General features: G+C 45.6%; 1 protein-coding gene across 1 annotated transcript in view; it reads right to left on the minus strand.

Annotated features, from left to right (window-relative positions):
* The window catches only part of sdr42e2 (short chain dehydrogenase/reductase family 42E, member 2), a 50,909-nt gene that overhangs the window by 17,322 nt on the left and 13,522 nt on the right, over positions 1–20,065 (minus strand). The window contains 7 exon segments of the mRNA XM_041206907.1: positions 1,410–1,470; positions 4,126–4,191; positions 6,026–6,163; positions 12,807–12,866; positions 12,869–12,909; positions 15,549–15,624; positions 16,666–16,784. Of these exon segments, the coding sequence (XP_041062841.1) occupies positions 1,410–1,470; positions 4,126–4,191; positions 6,026–6,163; positions 12,807–12,866; positions 12,869–12,909; positions 15,549–15,624; positions 16,666–16,784 (561 nt within the window).

Genomic DNA, 20,065 nt, shown 5'->3' on the forward strand with positions numbered 1-20,065 from the left:
TTCTCCTCCCTCCCAGAAACATGATAGGGTCCCCCTTGTCCTCACTTATCACCCCACCAGCCTCCGCATTCAAAGGATCATCCTCCGCCATTTCCGCCAACTCCAGCATGATGCCACTACCAAACACATCTTCGCTTCACCCCCCTTATCGGCATTCCGTAGGGATCGCTCCCTCCGGGACACCCTGGTCCACTCCTCCATCACCCCCTACTCCTCAACCCCCTCCTATGGCACAACCCCTTGCCCACGCAAAAGATGCAACACCTGCCCCTTCACTTCCTCTCTCCTCACCGTCCAAGGACCCAAACACTCCTTTCAAGTGAAGCAGCATTTCACTTGCATTTCCCCCAACTTAGTCTACTGCATTCGTTGCTCCCAATGTGGTCTCCTCTACATTGGAGAGACCAAACGTAAACTGGGCGACCGCTTTGCAGAACACCTGCGGTCTGTCCGCAAGAATGACCCAAACCTCCCTGTCGCTTGCCATTTTAACACTCCACCCTGCTCTCTTGCCCACATGTCTGTCCTTGGCTTGCTGCATTGTTCCAGTGAAGCCCAACGCAAACTGGAGGAACAACACCTCATCTTCCGACTAGGGACTTTACAGCCTTCCGGACTGAATATTGAATTCAACAACTTTAGGTCGTGAGTCCCCTCCCCCATCCCCACCCCCTTTCTGTTTCCCCCTTCCTTTTTTTTTTCCCAATAAATTATAAAGATTTTCCTTTTCCCACCTATTTCCATTATATAAAATAAAGAAAAAACCCACTAGAGCTATACCTTGAGTGCCCTACCATCCATTCTTAATTAGCACATTCGTTTAGATAATATCACCAACTTTAACTTTAACACCTATGTGTTCTATTGTACTATTGTTGTTGACATCTTTTGATGATCTGCTTCTATCACTGCTTGTTTGTCGCTACAACCACACCAACCCCCTCCACCTCTCTGTCTCTCTATCTCTCCGCCCCCCACACACACACCTTAAACCAGCTTATATTTCAGCTCTTTCCTGGACTCGAACTCAAGTTCTGTCGAAGGGTCATGAGGACTCGAAACGTCAACTCTTTTCTTCTCCGCCGATGCTGCCAGACCTGCTGAGTTTTTCCAGGTAATTCTGTTTTTGCTTCTATCACTGCTTGTTTGTCGCTACAACCACACCAACCCCCTCCACCTCTCTGTCTCTCTATCTCTCCGCCCCCCACACACACACCTTAAACCAGCTTATATTTCAGCTCTTTCCTGGACTCGAACTCAAGTTCTGTCGAAGGGTCATGAGGACTCGAAACGTCAACTCTTTTCTTCTCCGCCGATGCTGCCAGACCTGCTGAGTTTTTCCAGGTAATTCTGTTTTTGTTTTGGATTTCCAGCATCCGCAGTTTTTTTGTTTTTAAAAGATATGTTACCTGCTATGTAAATGAGGTGGACAGGCACACAAAGCCAGGGTTTCTAGCCCAGCTTCACAAACTAGCAGAGACAAATAAATGATGCATGAGTTGACAGACCAGGTGATTTAAAACACTCACTTTCAATTCATTAAAAGCATTAGGAACAGGAGGAGGCCATTCATCCCCTTGAGTCTGTTCCAACATTCCAATTAGATCATGGCTAATTTGTATGTCTTAACTCCATCAACGCACTTTGGAACCAACAAAAATCTATCCATCTCAGATTTGAAATTTTCAATTGACTCTCCAATCTCAACAGCTTTTTGGGGGAGAGAGTTCCAGATTTCCTCTATTCTTCATGTGAAGAGATGCTTCCTGGCATTAATTTCAAAGTTTCTCCCCAATCAGAACCCCACTCATTTAAAAAACCTCAATTAGATTACCTCTTAATCCAAGGTTTCTCAAAGTGGGTTCCACAGACACAGGAGCAGCTCACAGCTGGGTGACTGCCAAGGGTGCCGTGGTTAAAAGTAATTTAGTGAACCCAGGGACACGTTCTGCTTCCCCCACTCCGTACTCTGTCTCTGTCCCTACTCCTCAAGTGCTCTCTCTGGACTGCTGCTCTCTCCCCATACTCCTGCTCTCCCTGGGCTCCTGCTGTCTCCCCATCCACAAACTCCTGCTCTCTCCCTGGGTCCCTGCTCTCTTCCTCGGCCCTTGCTCTGTCCCTGGACCCCTGCCAAGGATAGACAGGCTCTGTAGAGAGAGGCAGGCATACCCACTTCACTGTTACCTGTTAGTATATACTAGTTTTCTTAAAAGCGTCATTAAAGTACTCTTCACAAGCTGCAGGGTGAAATTATAAGTATTATAGAGTACCATGATTCATGACTATTTATCCATTTGTAAAGAGGGTCCTTCAACCAAAAATGTTTGAGGATCTTCAATATGCAAGGGAATACAAGCCTAGGCTATGCAGCCTGCCCTCATAATTTAACCCTTTTAGTCCTGGTATAATTCTTCACACACCAGACTGCAATAGGAGCAGTACCTGATCAAAATGCTAAAGGGAGGAGAGTGATACAGGGAAATCACTGTTCTTAGGGTTCTCCACAAGCAGTGGACAAACACCAGGAGACAGATTAAGATCTGGGTACAGACCCTTCTTTCGAGCTGAGCTCAATCATAGGTTCTATATCTGAAACGCTACCCCTCTCTTTTCTCTTATAGAATCTACAGCACAGAAGGAAGCCATTTGGCCCATCATGCCTATGTCAACTCTTTGAAAGAGATTTCCAATTTAGCCTCACACCCCAGTGTTTCCACCATAACCCTGCAAATTAGTTCTCTTCAAGTACATGTCAAATTGCCTTTTGAAAATTCCTAAGGAATCTGATTCCATCGCTCTTTTGTAAAGCACGTTCCAGATCTTAACAACCTTCTGTGTGAAAAATTTCTCATTTCACCTCTAGTCCTTTTGATAATTATTTTAAATCTATGACCTCTGGTTATCAAGCCACTTTCCAGAGGAAACTGTTTCTCCCTATTTTCCCTTATCAAACCGTCTCATAATTTTGAATTCCTCTATAAGGTCTCCCTTTAACCTTCTCTGCTCTCAGGAGAATAATCAGACTTCTCCAGCCACTCCACATAACTGAAGTCCCTCATCCCTGGTATCATCCTGGTAAACCTGCAATGTACCCTCTCTAAGGTGTCGCCGTCCTTGTCGTACCCAGAATTGTCCACAATGCTCCAGCTGAGGCCTAAGCAGTGATTTGCAAAGGTGTAGTGTTCCTTTATTTTTGCATTCAATGCCCCTATTTACAAAGCCAAGCATCTGTATGATTTCTTAACTACCTTAGCAACTTGTACTGCCATCTTCAAGGGAATTGTAAAAATGCATCCCCAGGTGTCCCTGCTATTGCACCCCCTCAAAATAGGACCATTTAGATTATACTGCCTCTCAACATGGTTTCTTCTAAAGTGGGTCACTTCTCAGTGTTTTTTCTATTAATTCACGAGATGTAAGCATCACTAGCAAGGACAGAATTTATTGCCCACCCCTAATTGCCCTTGAGAAGGTGGTGGTGAGCTACCTTCTTGAACTGCTGCAGTCCATGTGTTGTAGTAACACCCACAGTGCTGTTGGAGAGGGAGTTCCAGGATTATGACCCAGTGACAGTGAAGGAATGGCGATATATTTCCAAATCAGAATGGGGTGTGGCCTGGAGGTGAACTTACAGGGGGTGGTGTTCCCATGTTTCTGCTGCCCTTGTTCTTCTAGGTGGTAGATGTTGCAGATTTGGAAGGTGTTTTCAAAGGAGGCTTAGCAAGTTGCTACAGTGTATCTTGTAGATATTGATTGACTTGTTGTGCGGATGAAGGTGACCCTTCAGTGCAGTAAAAATGAGTGCTGCACTGTCAGAGGTGCCATCCTTTGAAAGGATATCTAAGCAGAGGTGGAGGTTAGAGATCCCACAATACATTTTGAAGATTAGCAGAGGGGTTCACCCAGTGTCCTGGCCAACATTCATTCCTCAAGCAACACCAGAAAATAATTCTGATAAATTGGTCATTTATCTCATTGCTGTCTGTGGCATCTTGCCGTGTGTAAAATGGCTACCACATTCACCTACAGAACAACAGCGACTGCGTTTCAAAAAGTCATTTGAAACACTTATAGTTTGTTCTTTCTTAAATGAATTGTAGAATTCATATTTTTAAGTACTTATACCAGTGGGGATAACCAGTCAAATACATTTACAGCTTCAGCATCACTGATGTAGTAAACTTGGCCACTCTGTAGACAAGGCAATAAATCTGGCTGCATTAAAACACAAAATGAGCTTTTAAATGACTGAGTCACACTGATTTCATCAGAGTCACACACAAGTGGATTTATACCAATCTGCCTAAACAGATCTACACCACAGTTAAACTCAAAGAAAGATTTGCATTTATTTAGCATCTTTCACAACCTTAAGACATCCCAAAGTGCTTTATAGCTAATGAAGAATTTTTTGAAGTGTAGTTACTGTTATAATGCAGGAAACACAGCAGCTAATTTGAGCACAGCAAGCTCCCACAAGTAACAACGTGATAATGACCAGATAATCTGTTTTTGTAATGTTAAATGAGGGGCAAACATTGGCCAAAAACACTGTGGCAACTCTCTCCGCTGTTCTTCAAGCTAGCACCCTGGGATCTTTCATGTCTATCTACGAGGGCAGACAGGACCTTGGTTTAATGTCTCATCTGAAAGACAGCAACTCTGAAAGTGCAGCACTCCCTCAGTACTCCATTGGGAATATTGGCCTGGATTTTGTGCTCATGTCCTGGATCCACAATCTTCACCTCTCAAGGTGTGGGTGCTACCAACTGAGCCACGGCTGACACTGACTGTCAAATCAATCCTGTCTCAAGAGAAGAAACTACATGCAGAAGAACTTTCTGCTGATCTGCCCTCAAGATTTCTCCAACAAAAGTGCTGGAAATATTCAGCAGGTCTGACAACATTTGTGGAGAGAGAAACAGAATTAACGTTTCACCAGAAAGGCCATAAACCTGAAGTGTTAACCTTGTTTCTCTCTCCACAGATGCGGCCAGACCTGCGGAGTATTTCCAGCACCTTCAGTTTTTATTTCAGATTTCTAGCAAATGTGGTATTTTGTTTTTGCCGAGACGTCTTTATTTTCGTTGACCTCACTGTTACACCAATGCCCTCAATTAGGGTATCAGAAAAACCAGAATGTTCATGCTCATTATTAGAGCTTCCTTTGACCTCTGTAACATCGTCCCTCTCAGCCCATCTGCTGCTGAAACCTTCATCCATGCTTCTGCTTCCTCCAGACTCGACTATTCCAATGATTTCCTGACTGGCCTCCTATCCCCCACCCTCTGTAAATATGAGCTCATCCAAACCTCTGTTATGCTATTATTTATTCACTCCAAGTCCCACACACCCACCACCTCCTGTGTTCACTGATGGATCGGCTCTCAATTTGGAAATGCTCTGATTTTAATATTCCCTTCCTCGTGTTCAAATCTCTTTGTGGCCTCACCGTCTCTGTGTAAACTCCTGCCATCCAACAACCCTCCGATATTGGCTCCCCTCCAATTATTGGGTGGAATTTTACCGCCCCATTGCAGCAGGGGAGATGGGCCCGTAAAGTGCGGCCAGCCGTTCAAAAGGCCATTGACTTCAGCCGGACTGTAAAGTCCCGCCGGCATAAAAATCTGCCCATGGTCTCTGGTGCACCTCTGATTTTAATCACTCTACCTTTGGGAGCCATGCCTTCAACTGCCAAGGTCCTATGCTCTGAAATCCCCTCCCTAAACTTCCACATCTCGTCCTTTAAGACGGTCCTTAAAACCAACCTCCTTAACAAAAGTTTTCAATCATCTGCCCTAACATCTCTCTATATAGCTCACTGTCAAATCCTGTCTGAATTATGCTGCTCTGAAGCACCTTGGGACATTTGACTATATTAAAGCTGCTGAATAAATGCAACTTATACTATAGATTAATTAGTCAAATCATTGAGCTTCGAGGATTGATACTTTCAGAGGCCGTGATGCCACCCTTGGACTTTGGATACCAATGCAGCCCTTGGTGATGCAGACATGCCACTTACCGCTACGTAACCTTTGGCAGCTGTAAGTGCCTCCGCAGTGAAGATGTGAGCTTGCACCAGATTGTCAACATGGACCCAGTTCATCTTGGCGTCAGGATTTCCGAAAGTGAAACTGAACAGCCGTCTATCAACGTTCACCTGCAATAACCAGGGTACAGATTTAATGGGGGACCAGCAAGCAGCTGTAATCACCATTGGCATCTAATACTGAAGCCATGCTCAAACTGTATAATGTGGGTTGCCTATTCCTGGTAGTTCATGATGTTCTCACTAATCTCCTGTATTCCTTGTTATGTGTCTGCTGTGGCTCAGCGGGTAGCACCCTTGCCCCTGAATCAGAAGACTGTGGCTTGAGCACTGACTTGAGCACATAATCCAGCCTGGCACTCTGAGCATTGCACTCTCTTTCAGATGAAACATTAAATCCGACGAGACTGCTGGTAGCAAAAGATCCCACAATTCTACTTCGAAGAGCAGGGGAGTTCTCTCAGGTCTCCTGGGATCCGCAATCTACATCATTAAAAAATAAAGATTATCCGGTCATTTATGTTGTTGCTGTGGGAGCTTGCTGTGCGCAGGTTGCTGTCATGTTTCCCACATAACAACAGAATGTACACTTCAAAAAAAGTATTTCATTGGCTGTAAAGTGCTTTGGGATGTCCTCCATTCATGATAACAGCTGTATACAAGTAGCTTCTTACTTTGTACATACTGATTTATGGGGAAAAATTTTCCCCCTGTCATGGGGGGCGGGGTGGGAAAGTGCTGGAGCGGGCGCGGGCAGGCGTGCCTCCAATCGCTGCCCCCAATTGGGGGCGTGCCGCCATTTTACATGGGTGGGCCAATTAAGGTCCACCCAGCATGATCTATGCGCTCCCTGTGCGGGCGGTGGGGAGGAATGATTTCCTCAGCCAGGAGTGCGCTCTTTCGTAAGTGTGTGTGAAAGACCGTACAGGTCTCCCTGAGGCTAAATGCTTCCTCAGGGAGATCAGCTCTGATTTAAAACTTTCATTAAACATGTTTAAAAATTTTCCCTGCCATGTTCCCTCATGTGACACTATCACATGAGTTGGGACATGTCCATAATTTTTATTGAAACCTTCCTTAAAGATTTAAATACTCTCATGAACCCTCATCCCGCCTGTGGATGAGGTTTCTTGCTTTCTCTGAAGCCCGCCAGGGCTCCTGGCCTGCCCACCAACCCTGAGGTTGGACGGGCAGGTCCATTAACGACCTTAATTACTTTTTCAATGGCCTCAATAGGCCTTTGACAGGTCGGCGGGCACATAGCTGACTTGGCTGTGCCCCCACTGACCTGAAAATGGAAATGACACGGGGTGTCGTTGGGAGTTCCACCCGAAGTCATCCCGTGTCATTTTATGCATCGGTGAGAGGGCCCCGCCCCCGCTCGCCAACCAAAAGATCCTGCCCATAAAGTTCCTCTGATTTCCGACCAAGTTGGATCTTGCAGCTGCATCGATCAGCAACTAGCATCTTGTTGAAGTGCAATGAGCTTTCGTACCATTGACATTGATTCTATTGCAATTGTTTATGAGGAGGTTTCTAATTGGAGACTGCAGACATCTGCCTCAAGCCTGATTTTGAAACCATCTGCATGTATAATGTTACCATGACAGTACAGAACTATCCCAATGGCCAGATGAGATTCCTGGTGCAGATGTGATGTTGGTGGTATTTGTACAAGTCATGCTGATTCACTGCTGCAACCTCAGATGGTTTTACTTCACCATTGCCTCAATCCCCCTCTGTACTCATTGACCTACATCTGCTCTTGGTTTGGCAATGCCTCAATTTTAAAATTCTCATCCTTCTGTGAGGGATTCTATACTTTTTTTGGGTGTGTTTTCAAGGTGGAGGCCTGCCCCAAAGCACATCGGGGTCGGGGGGGGACAGGCCACACATGCTCGGTTTCCAGATTCCCATCATTGACAATGGAGCAATTGAAGGAGTTTGTTCAGCAGCCAGAAAACAAAGTGGTTCTAGTTAAGCAACAGGATGATGCCCTGACTCCAGTGCAGGATGTGCTTAATGTGAGTAGTAAACTATTTTGTGAACTACAGCTTGAGGAGAGACAGGATCAACAGTGCACCTGCATGAGGCACGCGGCACAAAAAATTACTCAGTGTTTTGCCACAAATTAATTAGGCCACAAGAGAAGGATCAGGTGACCAGCGGAGTTGATAGCTCCATGCTGCGTAGGAGGTGGGGCTCAGAGAAGCCCAAGAGCAGTGGTGGTTCACTGCAGTTGAGAGTTAGGACTGAGAAGAAGGTTGGCAGCAATCGCTGGCAGCAACACAGCTGCGGAACTGGACTATGCCTGAGTATAGTGCAGTGCAGTCTGGCAAATACTGTGGGATGTAGTTTCGGGTGAAGTGATTGAGCGGATGGAGGGTACACATTTGGGGCAGTCTGAGCTGGAGTCCGGGTACCTGACAACTGACTGCAGGCAGAAGAAGCAAGAGGGCTTTGAGGCTAGGTTGGAGCTGCTGTTGAGGGAAATCCTCAAAGGAGAGGAACTGTAACCCCTCGTGAGGAAGACAGACATTTTGTGACTCACAGTGATCACTCACATCTGGGAGGGTTGCTGAGAAATTTGCAAGATCTGTCTTTGTTGTGTCTGCTATTTAAAGTGCAGCTTGTGATGTGGTCAACCACAGTTTGCCTGTTAATTTATGTTTACCTCATGTTAATTCTGGATGTTAAGAGTATAAGATAGATAGTATTGACTTTTTGCTTTGTTGGTAAATTTCTTCTGTTTGTTTAAAACCATTGACTCTTGTGGCTTCATTCTCTTAATAAATATCTAGGATTTCAAATTTTGTCTGCTTTACAACAAAAGATACTGGTCCCTAACCAGATCACACACTTCTTTCCCTCATCCTCTATGTCCTCACCCTTCCCTATCTCTGTAACTTCCTCCAGCCCCACAACCCTCCAAAATGTCCACAATCCTCTTATTCTGGCCTCTTGAGTATCCCTGATTTGAATAGCTCCACCATTAGCAGCCGTGGCTTCAGCTACCAGGGCCCTAAACTCTGGAATTCCCTTAAACCTTTTTGCTTCTCTATCCTCCTTTAAGACACTCCTTAAAATCTACCTCTTTAATCAAACTTTTGGTCACCTGCCCTAATATCTCCTTATGTGGCTCTCTGTCAAATTTTGTCTGATAACATTCCTGTGAAACGCCAGGGGGCGTTTTCCTATGTTGTTGTTGGACTGCAAAGACAGAGCCCTTTCAGAGGAGTTCCATCTGCCAAAACCTTCTGATCCTGGAGTAACAGTCAACATGCTAGAATCAAAATCCAACAGGAAATGTATGGAAAATATAGGCAACTAAGTGTTCAATATGGAAAGTAAGGCCTTTTATTATTGGTTCCTTCCCTCTATACCCAGATGTTAACCTATCACCAGGTCTTTGTCCGGTGTTGCATTGAGTTGATTTCACTAAGATCAAACGGGTCAGTTAAAGTTCAGTCATCTTGTTTCTGGAATCATTATCAAACCTAATTATATAAAGAATGAAGAGGAGATAAACCTTTAAAATATGCCCATTATTTTCTTCTGCAACGAATGAGATTTGGGAAATAGGTCAATTGAAGCCTTAGAAGCAGGCAAATGCAAAAACACAATCTCCACAAGACTTAATGAGTGATATTCGCATTTTAGCAAAGTACGAACAGCAGCTCAACAACATACTGTGTTTATATAGTGCCTTTAACGTCGTGGGATCATTCCAAGTTACTTCACAGGAGTGTTCTCAAACAAAATTTGACCCCAAGCTACATATGAGATTTTAGAACAGGTGACCAAGAGCTTGGTCAAAAAGGTAGGTTTTAAAGAAAGAGTCTGCATTTCTATAGCACCTTTCACAATCTCAGGATGCCCCAAAGTACTTTACAGTCGATGAAGTGTAGTCACTGTTGTAATGTAGGAAACATGGCAGTGAATTTGCACACAGCAAGCTCCCACAAACAGCAATGTGATAATAACCAAATATTCTGTTTTAGTGATGTTGGTTGATGGATGCCCACATCAAACCCCTTCATAATTTGAAGCTATACTTTTGATTGGCTGGGGATGGGACTTCTGTCCCTCACTCGGGAGGAAGTCCCACCTCAGAGCTGGTCAATCTGATTGGCCGGCAGCTCTGTAGTGCTAGGGGCAGCAGTGGCCAGGACTGGGACTACAGGCGCTCCCAGACTCAAAGTGCTGGATTCCAGGTGAGTGCAGAGCACTGGTGGGGTGGGGTGGGGTGGGGAGGTGAGGCCCTGGGAGGTGAGGAGAGGGGGGTGGGGTCTTGATGGAGAGGCCAGGAAAGGGGGGGAGCACCCAAGTGGGTCGGACCTTTGGGGGGTGCTTCCAATGTGAAAAGGAGACAGTTGAGGTAGATGTCCCCATCTTCTTGCCCAAGGCCCGGGCAGGGTTACCTGCTGGGTTACCTTCCTCCTGCCAGCCTCAAAATTGAGATCTTAAACGGTTATTAATTGACCATTTAAGGGCCTCAATTGGGGCAAGGGCGGGCGGACTGGCCTAGGCCTCACTTGTTCCACCGTAAAATTGCAGACAGGTCAGGGTGGGTGGGAGGGCACTGGGAAGGTCATCTGAGGAGTTCTACAGGTTGGCAGGTGCCTGCGGGAGTCAGCAGTGTGCCCACCGACAGTTAAGAAGGGCTGTTAAGCCCATTAATCGATCAATTAAATAGAACTTTTCCCAGCCCGTCCAACCTTATGGTTGGTGGGCAGGTGAATAGGCCAAACGGCCTTTCGATTCTTGAGGAAACCTCATCCACGGGCGGGATGAGGTTTCTGATGTCAATTAAAAATAAAATAAAAGTTTTCAGAACTCATTTGCAACATGTCCCTGCTCATTTGACTGCGTGATGAGACATGTTTTCCTTATTTTTTTAAATCTTTATTTTAAATGTTATAAATCTTCAGCTCCCTAAGGCAGCTCTGTGCCTTCAGGGAGCTTCCAGTGAGTGCACCCAAGCGCATGCACAAATGTCTGCGCTTGCTTTCCTTCCGCCCCCACCCAGGCAGCACTGAGCGTTTCAGCACATGATTCACGCTGACTGGCTGTTAATTGGTCAGCTAGTGTGAAATCGCACCCAATCGCGGGCGGCGGACAGTGGCCTGCCCACCATACCCGCCCAATGAGGGGAAAATTCTCCCCATGGTTTCAATTCTGCTTTTGTATCTCTTCATTATAATCCAAAATAATAAGGACACAATCTGAGGCAAAACTGAAAGGTACACAGAATTTCTTCAGCCCTGGACGCTGTTATTTTGCTTAGGATGTTCGATGTTCTGATTCACAAAATACCAGCTTGTCCATTTCCCTTGATATCCTTTTCTGGCAAAAGCCCATCAATTTCAGTCTTGAAATTTTCAATTTGGGCAAGTTCCGGATTTCCACCAGCTTTTGTGACCCCTGATTTCACTCTTTAATTTTAAGATTATGCCCACTTGTTCTTAACTTCCTCACCAGAGGAAATTTATCTCCATCTACCCCAACATGTTTCATCTTCTAAAGTTGAGGGAATACCAGTCTAGTTTATGCAACCTGGCCTCATAGCTTAATCCTTTCACCATTCTTGTGAATCTTTACTGTGCCCCCTCCAAAGCTGATATATTTTTCGTGAGGCCTGGTGTCCTAACTTGAATACAGTTACTCCAATTGGTGTCTGACCAGGGCACTGAACAACATCACAATAATTGTTACGTGAAATTAGCCCTGTTGGTCTGGATGATGCATCCGCAGGTCAAATTACTGGCTTCTAAAGCAGATCCTCTTTTCACAACTTAAGGCTGGCGCCTGATCTCAAGGGGGACAGAGAAAATATTTTAAGGGCATCCTGAAGGCCTCTTGAAAAGGGGACAAATTGATATTGGTGCATGGGAGGAACTTGTCGCTAACTGTGCCATGTGGCGGCACCTCATCCAACAAGTCACAACATGGTCGGAAACTGCCCGCATAATCTCTGGCTCAAGGAAGCTCCCTTTTCTCAGGGCAGCTCCTGTCCCCTTTGCCCAAAGGCCTGTGGCTCCAGGATTGGCCTGCGGAGTCACCTGAGGATATACAAATCATGAAGCCTGGCAGAGGTCATCCTCATTTCGAGGGACTGACGGCGACAACATATGAACAATGGTGGAGAAGGAATGACCCTCTGTGACAACTTGTGTATCACAATATACATACCCCACCCCACCCACAGCCATGTGATCTGCTGGGAGACACAGGAAATTTGATAAAAACCCAGGTCAATTTGAGGGAAAAACTCTGGGAAATTCCTCTCTGAATCCCTTAAGCTATCGAAACGAGTCCAGGAGATCACTCTGACCCTGTTAGAACTATGCAATTCCTTTTATACACAGGGCTAGAAGGAACATAGCCAGTCAGCAGCCACAGGAACTGATAGCTGGTTCCAGTGATCATAGAGTCAGTACGGTCATTCAATCCATTGGATCCTATTCTCTGGGGAAAGAAACACCTCCTCACAGTCTTACCTAGTTTTGATGCACCTTCAAATTGATCTTCCCAATTTATTTAGTTGAAACAAGGTCACCAGGTCACATGGTGCTGCAGGTCACATGATCTACCAGGTCATATGGCAGACCTCAGGATGGTGTGACACAGTTGGAATACTGAGATACTGAGGTGCCATGCTGTAAATTCTCTTCATCGTAAAGACCATTGCTAATCTTTACAAGGTGCAGAAATTACCAGCTGAAATGGAAGGAGCTTATGGCCCAATACTAACCGCCACCCGCGCCAAGTGTCTCTGTTCCTGAGGCCCATAGATACCTTGGGGGGGGGGTTGGGGGGGGTCGGGGGGAGCACGCAGGTTCAGAACATATTACCCCCTGTGTAAAAAAGAGAAAAATCATGTCAGAGTAGCTTTGAGTTTAATTGGTACAAAATGTTTCTGCCCTTGAAAGCTCTGTAGGGATTCCATGGTTTGCAAAGTTGGCCTTCAGTCTGGGATAACTTTCAAATCCAGAAATCCAAAATCTAATTCAGCATCAGATGACAAATTAAGGATGAATCCACATCCCTTGAGAATCAAAAAGCTGAGCACAAAATCTTGCTAATACCCATAATGCAATACTAAGGGATTGCTGCACTGTGTGCCTTTTGAATTACTTTAAATTAAGGACAATAAAATTGGCCTCAGTGTCTCTGGGCTAGGTTGCAGGTATAAAAACTCAATGAGGACTCTTGCTCCTGATTGCTACCCATTGTGGGATAAAGACATGGGTAGGGAGGGTGGATAGAATATCTGCAGCGTATCACAGTCAAGGTTCAGTTGTGAACACAGGAACCTGGGCGAGGTACTGGAGGGTGGCAGGGGCCCAGTCTGAACTGTATTCCCTCTCCTTCCTCTTGCTCCTTCCCCTCTTCCTCCTACATAAGAGAATGTTAAAAATGTCAGACTGTACACATGCCATCCATCAAGGATGTTGAAAGATCAATTAACTGACGCTTAACTTCTGAGTCAGGCCTCATGTTCAGAGAATGTTTAATTCGTTACATTATCTGCTGCTAAATTTAAATTCTGTCACACGACACATGGTGTAGAGTTGCAATCCCAGGTAAATTATCAGTAATACTGTGCAAACAGTTAGACAGAGAGGTTTAAATGTACAAGTATGCAACCCATGCCTCTTCCATTCTCTCATCTTCAGGTGGTACCAAGCTGCGATGACTGATGATGACATTGAGTAAAATACATTGGAAAATTCAGAGTGACTATTGACATCACTATGTCAGCAATGATTTGAAGGCAGAGGGGGACTTACAGAAAACCAAGTCTATTTAAGCAGAACCTTAAGCTCATGATTGAAAACTACAGCAAGATCTCACAATAAAAACATAAATATTTCTCCAGCAAAGTTCAGCGAGCATAGGATAGCAACAGAATGCAAATGATGTGCATAAAATCAACCCCAGTCGCTTACACAATGCAATCTCCAGGTGTGATTGGCAGGCAAAATCACCCAAATATCTCCATTCTGGCTGGGATTTTTGGAGTCTCTCTATGTAGCTGAGGTAAAAGGTCCCACAGAGCAGGGGAGTTCTTTCTGATGTCTTGGACAATATTCAAGCGACAACAGCTAACACAGATAATCTGGGGCAGAATCTTCTGGTTGGCATCAGGAGTGGGCCCCACACACCGACGCATAAATGACACACGGTGACATCGGCCGTGTGTCCTGACGTCACCGAGCATCATTCCAATCTTCAGTTCGGCGGGTGCGCACCGGAGTTGGCTGTGCAGCCATCGAACTGTCAAAGGCCTGTTAAGGCCATTACTCAGCTAATTAAAGTACTTGTCAGGGCTGCCCGTCCAACCTTAAGTTCGGGGGACAGGCAAAGAGCCCAGGCGGCCTTTGCATTTTTCATGGAACCTCATCCACGGGCGGGATGAGGTTTCATGAAGGATTTATTAATTTAATAAAATATTTCAAGAAAATTCATAAACATGTCCCAGCTCATGTGACAATGTCACATGAAGGGACATGTTTGAATAATTTAATTTTTTTTATTTTTAACACCTTTATGACTTTTCTTAACCTCCCTGAGGCAGCTCTATGCCTCAGGGAGATTTCTGTGCTCTTTTGCGTGCATGGGTGAAAGAGCGCAGGCCCCGACTCTCCCTCCTCCCCCACCCGCACAGGTAGCGCTGAGTGCTTCTGGGTGCGTGTCACGCTGGCCGATTTCGGGTGGCACTCGGTTGCGCACCCGCCCATGACCGCTCCTGCCCAGTCCACCTGACGGGGAGAAAATTCTCCCCCGGATGATTTATTGCAGTTGGGAGCCTCAGGAAGGGCAGGCTGGATTACAAACTGGAACTGGGCAGGCAAGGTAATTCAGGGAATAGTAAGAATGACAGGAAAAAAATGGGAAGAGATCAGAAAAAGCATTGGAGTTTTGGAAGAGAATTCCATACAGCATGAGAGATGATGGGCAAAGGCTGGAGTGGGGTTGGAGGGAGTAGACTAGAACCAGGGGAAAGGAAAGTGTGAGATGGACAACAGGGTTGGGGGTTGGCTGGGGGCCGTTCATGGAAGGATTTTTAATCATGGCAATAACTGCATAACCACAAGCAACATTTCAAATAATTGATGGGGAAGGAATGCTGTAATGAGTAATAGGTAATATGTTCTGGATAATGGGTTGATTATAGACCAGCGATCTCTGCGCTCCTCCAGTTCCACAATTTTCATCACTGTTCCATTGACGATCGTGCCTTCAGCTGCCTGGACCCTGGGTTCTGGAATTCCCTCCCTCAACCTCTCTGCCTCTCTTCCTCTCTCTCTCCCTCCTCCTTTTAGACACTCCTTAAAACCTGCCTCTTTGACCAAGCTTTTGGTCACTGGTCCTAATATCTCCTTGTGTGGTTTGGTGAAAATTTTGTTTGATAAGGCTCTTGTGAAGGATCTTGGGGCATCTATTATGTTAAAAGTGAAACAAAGATGCAAGTTGTTGTAAGGACATGTACCTCTCAGAGGAGTGCCATCAGCTGCCACCACCATCTGATCAGCGATAGCTTTGGTCCTGGAGTAATAATCAACGTGCTAGGATGAAAGGTACAACTGGAAATTACACAGAACATTTAGGCAACTGCATAGTCACTTTGAAAATGTACACCTTTTTTTCTGGTTTTCCTTCTCTCTTAAGTGCCCTCTGTGCCACTTGCCGCTCCCTCACTTCAGAGGGTACGATGGCAATTGGTTTCACCTCTGCCAATAGCAGCCATCTGGTGGGAGAGGCACAGAAACTGCCCACCGTCCAGCCAGCACCTGGGATCTTGCTGTGTGCAAGGTGGCTGCCACATTTGCAGACATAATAGTCATTGCATTTCAGAATAATTCATTGTGTGTAAAATGCTATGAAGCATCTTTCTACAACCATAGAGGTTTCACTGTGAGCAAACACATTTCAGGGAGCGGATTAGATTACTCTTATTTGTAATTAACAGCAAGATTGGACCAATCACAGAGAGACCATCCTATTTATAGCTCCTTACTCCAAACACCTCTCTCCCTGCTTTAGAAGTCCTAACCTCCCATTCAGAGCTCATCTTGTTCTGTCTTGTACTGAATGAAAACAAGGAAACCCCCAGAGAGGGGATGTGGGTCTATTGATAAGTGGTTAAATGAATGGGTGAGGGGTAGGGACTCTGTATGGTGAGCAGTGGTGGGGTTTGGATGGTGAGTGGGGGTGGATGTGGCTGGAAATTGGGGAGTGGGTCTGGTTGGAAAGTGAGAAGGGAGGGGTGTGGTTGGAGATTGAGGGTGATATGTGTGGATGGAGAGTTGTGGGGGAGGGCTGCGGACAGAAAGTGAGGGAGAGGGGTTGGACAGAGAGTGAGGGAGAAGGATGTGGATGGAGAGTGAGAGAGAGGGGTGTGGATGGACGAGGGGAGGGAGGGGGCGTGGATAGAAAGTGGGAGCTGTGAAGTTGATCTTGAGGGGAGGAGTGTAGATGGAGATTTGGGGGAGGGGCGTGGATGGATAGCGGAGTAGAGTGGTGATTGAGATTTGGGGGAAGTGGATGAAAATGACAAGATGGAGTAAAAGTGTCTCCAGAATAAAAAAAAACACATCAGCAGAGACCTTGTCCACAGGAACATATGGCACAGTCTCTTCATCCCCCCGGTGTACTTGTTGTCCTCTGAAGACAACATTGACAGTGCTGGTGTATACTAAACTTGGGATATTTTGATGGAGGCACACTAGAAATAAAGAAGAGAAGCCTGCTTATCAGTGCTACATTGACCTGTTCATTCTGGATGACTGAACTGGAATCCAAGCAAGTGGACCTCAATTAATTTGTTGAATATCTTTAAGGTGGAGATACACAGATTTTTGGTCTCTCAGGGAATCGAGTCTTGTGGGAGAGAGGAATCGAAGCTGAAGATCAGCCATGATCACATTGATTGGTGGAGCAGTCTCAACAAGCCCTATGGCACACTCCTGCTGCTATTCCTGAGGTTTGCATGTTCTTAATGGATTCTCTTTGTTTAAAGCAAATAAAAGCTCATCATGAAATGTACAGTCATCAAAACAGACAATCATCAGAAAAATTGGAAACTATTGCAGGACCAGAGTGTCATTTTAGATGCTGTGGAAAAAAGAAAGAAAAAGAAAATCCTGCATTTATATGGAAATTTTAATGACCACAGGAGGTCCCAAAGCACTTTACAGCCAATTAAATACTTTTTGCAGTGTTCTTACTGCCATATTGTACTGTGACTGCCAATTTATGCATAGCAAGCTCCCACAAAGTGATGTGATAAATGACCAGATTATCTGTTTCTCTGTGGTGTTGGTTGAAGGATAAATATTGGCCAGGACACCAAAGGATGGTCTGAGTAGGTGGGAACTGCCCGGCATATCTTCAACTAGGGATCTTTTACATCCACCTGAGAGGGCAAATTTTTTATTTACTCGTTTACAGGATGTGGATGCCACTGGCTAGGCCAGCATTTATTGCCCATTCCTAATTGCCCTTGGGAAGGTGGTTGTGAGCTGCCTTCTTGAACCACTGCAGTCCATGTGGTGTAAGTATACCCAAAGTGCTGTTAGGGAGGGAGTTACAGGATTTTGACCCAGCAACAATGAAGAATGGCAATATAGTTCCAAGTCAAAATGGTGTGTGGCTTGGAGGGGAATCTTGCAGATAGTGGTGTTCCCATATGTCTGCTGCCCTTGTCCTTCTAGATGCAGAGGTTGTGGGTTTGGACCTCGATCAAGAGCTGAACTCAAGAGTTGAGGCGCAAGTGTGACTGCCTTTGACATCAAGGCGAAGGAGTCTTGGTGAGTTGCTGCAGTGTATCTTATAGATGGTGCACATTGCTGCCACTGTCCGTTGGTGGTGGACAGATTGACTTTTTAAGGTGGTGGATGGGATGCCAACCAAATGGATTGCTTTGTCCTGGATGGTGTTGAGCTTCTTGAGTGTTGTTGGAGCTGCACTCACCCAGGCAACTGGAGAGCATCACACTCCTGACTTGTGCCTTGTAGTTTGTCGCCGAGCTTTGTGGAGTCAGGAGTGAGTTACTCATCGCAGGATTCTTAGCCTCTGACCTGCCCTTGTAGCCACAGTATTTATATGGCTAGTCCAGTTCAGTTTCTGGTCAATGGTAACCCCCAGGATGTTGATAGTGGGTAATTCAGCGATGGCAAAGACATTGATTGTCAAGAGGCGATGGTTAGATTCTCTGTTGTTGGAGATAGTCATTGCCTGACACATTTTTGGTGTGAATGTTACTTACCACTTCTCAGTCCAAGCCTGAATGTTGTCCAGGTCTTGGTGCATATGGACATGGACTGCTTCAGTATCTGAGGAGTTGCAAATGCTGTTGAACATTATGCAATCATTAGTGAACATCCCCACTTCTGACCTTGTGATGGAGGGGAGGTCATTGATGAAGCAGCTGAAGATGGTTGGGCCTTGGATACTACTCTGAGAACTTCTGCGTTGATGTCCTGGGACTGAAATGATTGACTTTCAACAACCACAACCATCTTCCTTTGTTGTAGGATGACTCCAACCACGTGAAGAATTTTCCCCCTGATTCCTACTGACTCCAGTTTTGTGAAGGCTCCTTTATGTCACACTCAGTCAAATGCTGCCTTGATGTCAAAGGCAGTCACACTCACCTCACCTCTTGAGTTCAGCTCTTTGGTCCCTGTTTGGATCAAGGATGGAATGAGGGTCAGGAGTTGAGTGGCCCTGGCGGAACCCAAACTGAGCATCAGTGAGCAGGTTATTGTGAGCAAGTGCCACTTGATAGCACTGTCAGTGACCCCTTCCGTCATTTTGCTGATGATCGAAAGTAAACTGATGGGACTTTAATTGGTCAGATTGGATTTTTCCTGCTTTTTGTGGACAGGACATACCTGGGTAATTTTCCACAAGCCAGTGTTGTAGCTGTACTGGAATAGATTAGCCAGGGGCGAGGCTAACTCTGGAGTACAAAGTCTTCAGTACCATTGCCAAAATGTTATCAGGGCCCATTGCCTTTGCAGTATCCAGTGCCTTTGGCCATTTTTTGATATTACATAGAGTGGATCCAGTCAGCTGAAAACTGGCATCTGTGATGCTGGGAACCTCAGGAGGAGGCCAAGATGGATCATCCACCCGACACTTCTGGCTGAAGATTGTTACAAATGTTTCAGCCTTATCTTTTGCACTGATGTGCTGAGCTCCCCCATGATTGAGGATGGGGATATTTGTGGACCCTCCTCCTCCAGTTAATTATTTAATTGTCCACCATCATTCATGACTAATGTGGCAGGATTGCAGAGCTTAGATCTGATCCATTGGTTGTGGAATCACTTAGCTCTATCACTTGCTTATGCTGTTTGGCATGCAAGTAGTCCTGTGTTGTAGTTTCACCAGTTTGACACCTCATTTTTAGGTATGCCTGGTGCTGCTCCTGACATGCCCTCCTGCACTCTTCATTGAAGCAGGGTTGATCCCCTGGCTTGGTGGTAATGGCAGAGTGAGGGATATGCTGGGCCATGAGGTTAAAGATTGTGGTTGAGCACAATTCTGCTGCTGCTGATGGCCCACAGGACTTCATTGTTACCCAGTCTTGCAGCACTAGACCTGTTCAAAATCTGTCCCATTTATTAGACTGGACTTTGTTTCCTCAGGACTGTGCAGTGGACATGCCTACCAGTACTGTCATTGACAGATGCATCTGCAGCAGGCAGGTTGGTGAGGATGAGGTCAAGTAGGTTTTTCCCTCTTGTTGGTTCCCTCACCACCTGCTGAAGATCCAGTCTAGCAGCTAAGTCCTTTAATGCTCGGTCACTAATGGTACTACTGAGCAATTGGGGGTGATGGACATTGAAGTCTCCCACCCAGAATATATTCTGTGCCCTTGCCACCCTCAGTGCTTCTTTCAAGTATTGTCCAACATGGAGGAGTACTTATTCATCAGCTGAGGGTGGGCAATAGGTGGTAATCAGCACCAATGTTTGACTTAATGCCATGAGACTTCAT

The sequence above is a fragment of the Carcharodon carcharias genome, chromosome 15 (genome assembly GCF_017639515.1).
Source record: "Carcharodon carcharias isolate sCarCar2 chromosome 15, sCarCar2.pri, whole genome shotgun sequence".
Taxonomy (NCBI): Eukaryota; Metazoa; Chordata; class Chondrichthyes; order Lamniformes; family Lamnidae; genus Carcharodon; species Carcharodon carcharias.